Here is a 7,913-nt window from a genome sequence, read left to right on the forward strand (position 1 = left end):
TCTCTCTATCTATCTATCTATCTCTGCTCTTTTGCGACAGGGAGAATTGCATTTCTTCTTTATTGTCCAAAAATGTCTCCTTGCTGTTTAATTTATACACACTGGCCTTTATTGAAATGTCATGGTGGGAGAAAAGCCTTGTGATTAAAAATGCAGCCCAGCATTTTGTCATTGTCAACTTGCAAATATTTACTTCAGAAAATAAAAGATAACTACAATGTACAGGGGACACTCTCTTTTCAGGTGCATTTACCCCTCAGCTCAGGTCTATCCATAACCCTGAGAGAAGCGTTTCCCTGACTTAGGGAAAAGACATGTTACTTTTATTGATAACTCTGCGTGAAATATGGGGGATAAATGAATCAATCTCATCCAGAGACTCTGTATTTCCCTGCTCAAGTTTACTTGGATTATCATGTTAGCCTCGCCAACGTGAACATATTTTTCAATGTCAGAATGTCACAAGAAAATAAATCTGCAAAACTGAACAAATGATTCAATTTGAAATCCCCAACAGGTCTACAGAGTAGACACTGTTGTTATCAGACACAATAGTCTTAACCCAGTACCCACGTATGTCTGTTTTAAGCCTGTGTGTCACACGGCATCTTGGCAACGGAGGACTGGCAACAAAAATACACATGCAGGTCCACAGTAATGCAGGCCCACGTGTTGACTTATCGTGCACCTAAAGACAATACTCAGACTGGTGACAAATTAAAGAAAAACTCTGACTAAATGAGTGAAACATAACAAATGCAGATGATTCCACAAAGGGCAAGGGATCACTGAGTGGTATAAAAACTATATAAATAGCAGGATATGGCTTTCGAATCACCAGAGCTCAATGAACCCAGTTGTATTGTAATGAGAGAAATTGGAGAGATGTGTTGCTCTCTACCAACATCATCAAATCACCCTCACCAGTAGTTTCAGACACTTTCTTTTAATTTGCCATCCATCTGAGAGGCTTGATAAACACAATTTAGGCGAACGTTTGGGTGAACTCCAATGGAACCACCATAATCAGAGGATTCATTGGTTGGGGTGAAGTAAATCTTTTGGTGAACTTTGACCTGTGAATTTGTGAACGGCAGTACCTTTGACAAAACAGAGAGCCGGAAAATGGAGGAAAATATGATTAGCTGTGTGGCACCACCAGGTTTTCTTTAACCCTCCTCTGTCATTGTATATACTACTCCACAAAAAGGAAATGTTTCGCAGACAGTAACAGGAGTCAAGGGTACAAATAAGTCTTTTGTAGACGGCTCAGTTAAGAGAAAATAGGCTGGGGATAATCCACAGACATCACCTTGGACACTTGCCCAAAGTCTCAGTGGGAAATATCTGAAAACCTCTGCAAATGTGTGACGCGACCCCTTAGGGCAGAAAACCAGCTCTTTGAAACTTTCAAGCTCAGTGGCTTCCCCCATTAGAGGTGTTATGGGTCACAGCTGATGTTTAGCTTTTGACAGCTGCTGGAAAACACTGGCAGGTGGAAAGTTTCAATCAATAGAAAGCACCAGTGTTTCTGCTGATTGTAGTGTTTTGATAGAGTCCCACGTTTTGGAATGCTGGGCATATACGAGACAAGGTACATCATGTATATCTTGATTTTCTCTGGTCTGTCACAGGCAACACTGTAGTAGTACAAGCAAGCAGTGCAGTCAAACTGTTAGTGGTTTTTGTTGTTGTTTTTTTTACCAGGAGATAAACACACGGGGTCGTCACAGTATGATGTGTACTCTTTGGATGGGATGGCAGGTGATTGACGGCATGAGGATGGAGAAGAGGTTGGAGGGGGGCGGGTGAAGGAGAAGGAGAGTGAGGAGAGGAGTTACAGATGAGTGTGTTTGGATGTGTGAGGCAGGACTATCCTTACACTGTAGAATAGTCCAAATACATGGTGATGTGTAGTAGTTGTGGGAGTGATAAGGAGCAGATATGAGTAGAACTGATAGAAAGGTCCGTATCGCAGTAAATTAACTGCACACTGGAATACTCCTGTTACAAAATCAAGGTGATTGATTTCCTGTAGTGTGGTTGGAAGATTGGAGGCAGTTTGACCTTTGTGTGTCAGGTCTATTTAGATCACTGTAGTGCATATGCACATGAAGTAATGCTTTATTTCAAAGGGTTCAACATTTCTGAATGTGATATGTGAAAATAAAGCATTACCAAAAAGGCATAGCAAAAAATGGAGCTGAGGTGAAACTGTAACCTATCATCCTGTCACACAGTTTTAAACAATACGGTGATAATGAATAAGTAACACTGTTTCAGTACACAGGTTTTTTTTAAATGTATAACTGTACTAAATGCTGAAGTTTTAATAAAGTTATACTAATGTGATTCAACATTAAACCCTCCATGTTTCATTGTATAACTTAAACAGTGTTAATTTCCACATCAACATCAATGTTTTATGGTTCAAATATAATGAACAAGTTTACCCTGAGAATGCATACTGATATATTGATCCTAATTCAATTAAAGTAAGGCCGTAACTGCTTATATTTTCATTGGAATATACAGCATACATCTCAATATTAGTCTAGAAATGTAAAGAAACTGTGATATTTTGGGGAACGTATTCAATTTGCTGCAGAAAGTTAGAAGAGAAGATTGATCAAGTCTGTTGAGCCAGCAGCTGTTTAGCTTAGCTTTGCATAAAGACTGGATACAGGCCTGGCTCTGTCCAAAGGTAACAACATTCACCTATTGGCTCCTGTAAGCTCACTAACACATACTGTTTAATTTGTTTATTTAACTTGTATGAAAATTGTGTAAAGCGTAAAAATTATGATTCATTGTACAGAGGGTTATGTGCTCGACTAAGGGTGAAAGGCCAAACAGCCAGTGTTTTTTTGTCCATTCTGGGATACTGTAGAAACAGACCCACAGCGTCTGTAGATAGAAACGTCTCATTTCAAGGTGACAAAAACACAATGCTTCCTATATTCAGGTGGTTACACACTAATATAAACGTACCTATTAATATTCTATTACATTTTGCCAATAGATCCTCCTAAATGTTACACACTGGACCTTAAAACAGCGAGATATAGCATGTCAGTTAGAGCGCTTTAGGTGGATTTTGTTACTTTCAAAGAGCCAAGCTAGCTGTTTCCCTCTCTTTCCAGTCTTCATGCTAAGCTAACTGCTGGCTATACTGTAGCCTTACTTAAGTACGGCATTTCCTAAAAAGCCTTTGAATGTAAAGTAAATATAACTGGAGTAATCACAGTAACATAGCTACATTTTTGTTCAGTGTTTTTATTTCTGGGGGTAGTTAACAACCCTGATTTTATGTTTACAAAAATAAAACAACATGCTTCAGAGTGCGGCACGGTTGGTCTTTCTTGATTTCTCCTGTTATGCTGCAATCAGATGTTTCTCATTATCTCAAGATAAGAATTAATGGGTAAGCAGAGCCTTGTAAGCCTGATCACAGTGCCAGCGAATAGACAGTCCTAAGCGGAACTGAAAATGTTTGAAGGAGATCTTGACTGCTGCATTTACTTTAATCAATCGGAAACATAGTTACATTCCGAGGGAAATTCATTTTCTGTTATCTCATGACAATGAAATAATTAAAGTGTGATCACAGAGAATGAAATTTGATCACACAAGACAATTAAGTCATGAGCTGATAACAGGATTAAAGATATATGAGGAAACAAAGCTGCTCTCAGTTTCTGTAGAGCAGCAGCAGCCAATGTATACAACTACAAAGAGCTGCATATAAATCATAAAGATCATTACTTTAAATTACTTAATGTTTTAATAAGAATAATAACTAATTACAGCCTGTGACTGTTATCAGTATTCATATTAACACCACAGAAGGAGCCCTTTCAATCCATTCTACGAGTGTATGAGTCAGATGTGTAAGTGAAATGAGAAGTGAATAGACCTCAATATGTACACAGCTGTATTACTACACTGGTACATAAACTGTCAACTGGTGCATGTTAGAGTCTAAGTGAACGTGTGAGTGTGACAAAATGCACTCTTGAAAACATGTGTGTCATTTTCAATACATCTGTCTGTCAAGTGAAGGGAAACACACAACGCACCATGTGTCACTTTAAATCAGTGGTTGCCCAACCTTTTTCCTCAAGGGACCCCTTTTCTGTCATTGAGTAAGCTCACAACCCCTGAGGAAGTGACATATTTAATGGATATTTTGTATTATGTTCAGTGGGTAACAATATGAGTATAGAACAACTCATAAACTGTACAATTAACCCAAATAGTGAACACAATAACACCAGGACGTTTGTGTAAAACGGCCAATTTGAATGAATTTTGAGTTGATTATTTCCTGTGAATCTTGCATCAGAGATCAGAGAGTTTTTTTGCATTTATCCATTGAGATAATAATAATCTTAACTTTAAAAATAACAATTTCATTTAGTTTTCTTCAGAGAAATGAATAAGATGCTGAGATATAGGCCTACTGTATATATATTTTTAAGTTTCAAGAAGGCTTTGCGACCCCCCCATGAAGCTTTTGTGACCCCTAGTGGGGGTCTGGACCCCCCCAGGTTGGGAACTAATGCTTTAAACATCTTCAAAGCAGCACTGATGTTGAGACATCATATTGTTATGAACATGTGTTGTGATGTGATGGTGTGTGTCCCCCAACTTGACATATTGATCATGTTGAAAATGATGACCTTCATGAGACCACGTCCACTTTTGAAGTCTGCTTCAAAAATGTCTGAAAGGTTGTTGAAAAATGTTTGGATGAAATATGGATGTGTAAATAATCTGTGAATAAATGAGTTGAAGCAAAGTGTCATAAGGTGTAATAGAACATCACAAGCACATTATAATCACATTATGATGAAATTATAATCATTGTTGCATGTATGAAAGTTTTTACTAAAAATGCAAAAATAAATCTAGTAAAAGATTAAAATAACAATAATCAACAATGACTTGTTACCTGCTAGAGCTTTATAGTCAAGCAGATCAAAGAGAACGATGGCAACTCCCGACCACGTGAGGATCAGAGCCACAATCAGCAGCCAGGCCATCGGTGAACTAAAGGTCAAAATGACATCATCTAAAAATGTCCTCCGATTGGTCTGAGCTGGAGCGACCGCCTCCCCGCCGTTAGGTTGACTGCTCATTGTTGAAGAGACCTGAGATCAGAGAGAGAAGTTAGAAATGGAAGGGCATGATTGCGAGAAAGAAAATGAGGAGAGCAAGGAAGAGAGACGTAAAGTGAGGAAGACGAGTGGAGGAGCCTCAGCTTTAGGATGACTGAGGAAAATTACTTTCAAATCACAATAAAAAATGCCAGAAAAAAGGAACATGATGCAAAATGTATTGTAGGCCTACTGCAACAAAAATACATAAACAGCCTGCTAATAGAGTGAGATAACATCACAAAGTATCTTAGCTAACTTAGCTACAAGCTAATTTAAGTAAATGCGAGTAATGTGAATAGAAAGACTTTGTAAGCTTGCTGTTTTGATATATATCAATTTAAAGTCATGCTCCAGTGATTTATTATTTCATTTCCATAAAGTCAGAGGACTCACAACAGACAGATTTGAAAAGATTTTAAAAATAGCTGCAGCAGAGGCCAAAATATTCTTTATTTTTTATCAAGCTCAAAAAGTCAACCATCAAAAATTAACTGAATCTCCCACATTTATTCCCCACTGTGCAAACTGCAACGTCTTCAATCTGCAATCTCTATGTTCTCAGTTATAGGCTTTCTGTTATTTTTCCAAGCCAAAAGCAAAGCAAGACAATTCAGATTAGAGTTTTTCTCTCAGACTTGACAAATCTCCCCCACAACCACAGCAGACGTTATACAATTGTTTTGGCCTTTATGTGTATAATTGAAGTAGTAACCCTTTAAACCTCCATTCACAGATGTATTTATTTTTTGGCCACTTGGGGGTAGCAAAAACAACTGGCAAACAGTTGCTTATTTATATATCTGCTCTCCACCTCCTGAGGAAAATATCTTCCTCTGTAGCTGCTAAATGTGCCACTGTCTTCAAAAGCTAACTGTGTGTGCCTGCTGTTTGGTGTTGGGCAGGTAGCGTACAGGGAGTTTTTTTTAATAGCTGCCTGCTGCATTATAAACAACCAAAACCACGAGTTGAAAGACACTACAAAAGCTCTGTAGGTTTAGCTGAAGGGGACTGTAGAGACAGGTGACAATATTCTGTGGGTTTGTCACTAAGAGCAACACCTTTCACATACAAGTAGCTTTTTTAACCATTGTTAACATAAAATATTGATTATAGCAGCTTTTAAAGTGTGGGGATTATGTGTAAGAATGTGTACTCTTTCCACAATAAGCCCTTTTATCATCTTGTCCCTGTTGTACAAGAAACAATATAGATCTCACAGTCTAGTCCTTTTTTTGTTTCTTTTTGCTTTGACAGTGGTTTCTTCAAAGTCTCTAGAATTCCTGACCTCACCTATAAAATTGTCGATATCTATAAACATCTATAGGAATTAGAGGGCAATGCAATTAGCCTCTGCTTCAGAAGAGTATGATTAAAAATAGATGTGTGGGTGCAGCAACAAATTGTCTGGCTTTGGTGGGAGACTTCTGCATCATAAGGACACATGCAGTAAAGAAAACCTGTTATAAAATTTCAAAATAAACTACAGAAACCTTCTGACTATCGTTGGGGTGGAACACTTTGCCTTAAGGCCTTTGGCTGAGTGCAACACAAGGTTACAGCCCATGATGGTGATGGAAGTACATGGCATGATATTGACAGCTTCCCACCATGAATTCACCAACTTTAATCTGTGCTTGATGAGTAACGCAAACAGGCATGCCTGTTGCATTCATGTTACCAATTCTTTTAATTAATGCACACTGCTGCTTTTTATTCACATGGATGTCAGTGAATCATTCAAGTATGTTCTGTTGCTCTTTGTGTGAGGATGAGAATGACAGATATGAGGAAGGGAAAGAGTGGGAGAAAGCAATGAGAGAGAGAGAGAGACAGACAGAGCATGCCTGAGGCGATGAGGAGATTAAATTCCATCACAGTTTGAAAAATCTGCTCTACAAGACAAATTACTTCTCTAAAGAAAGTTTTCATCATTGTATGGCAGTGGGGCAGTGTGCTATAACATGATTACGCTCCCGCGTTAGGTTGTTTGTGTTCATTATGTAGCGTGCTGCGATGAACGCCTCAGATGATTTATTTTTTAGTTTCTCTGCTTGCCTCTCACACAGCTTATCTGCAAATATAAAGTGATAGTCTCACTGTGGTGGAGATTTGAATTAAAATACGACTGACTCATTTGGAAGAAATATGCCCATCTCAAGGTTATTAATGAGGCCCTGAAGGATGCAGATCCACGTGAGTCCTGTATGCTCTGTGCTGGTCCAGTGGAGGCATTTAACACCATTCGTTATGACAGTCTCGTTGACACAATTAGGTGGCGGTTGGGGCTCTAATGGTTCTCATCTTCACTGTCAATTAATAGAAGCTGAGTGTAGATTGGTGACAATGTTCCCCCGTCACCTCATTATATTATATATGTACCTCAAGACACAATTCAGTGTTTTTTTCTCAATACATTTGCTTCTGCTTGAGAGTTAAACCCAATCATTTGGCCATATAATTGGCTATATATATATATATATATGTAGCCTGTGCGCTAAAACCCAGAAGAAGATATGCTTGACTATTATCAACTATTAAACAGTGAATGCAGCAACAGTGCAAATGCAGCACTTTGGCATGGCTGGATTAACTTGTTTTGGGGCCCAAGGGCAAAACATTGATTTTGGGCCCCAACTGAACCCTCTATTGAAGCCCTTCAAGTTCCCATCAATGGTGGTGCAGGCATCACAATATACATTACAGCTGAATAATATGCCCAGACATCAGTACTCTATCTATCTATCTATCTAT

At 38.5% G+C, this 7,913-nt stretch overlaps 1 protein-coding gene across 1 annotated transcript in view; it reads right to left on the bottom strand.

Moving 5' to 3' along the window:
* Positions 1-7,913, bottom strand: part of LOC118340285 (triadin-like) — a 16,101-nt gene that overhangs the window by 5,108 nt on the left and 3,080 nt on the right. The window contains exons 2-3 of the mRNA XM_035678171.1: positions 4,955-5,153; positions 1,705-1,746 (exon numbers count right to left, since the gene is read on the bottom strand). Of these exons, the coding sequence (XP_035534064.1) occupies positions 1,705-1,746; positions 4,955-5,141 (229 nt within the window). The 5' untranslated portion in view covers positions 5,142-5,153. The remainder of the gene's footprint in view (positions 1-1,704; positions 1,747-4,954; positions 5,154-7,913) is intronic.

The sequence above is a fragment of the Morone saxatilis genome, unplaced genomic scaffold (genome assembly GCF_004916995.1).
Source record: "Morone saxatilis isolate NCDOM2014 unplaced genomic scaffold, NCSU_SB_2.0 Contig7, whole genome shotgun sequence".
Taxonomy (NCBI): domain Eukaryota; kingdom Metazoa; phylum Chordata; class Actinopteri; family Moronidae; genus Morone; species Morone saxatilis.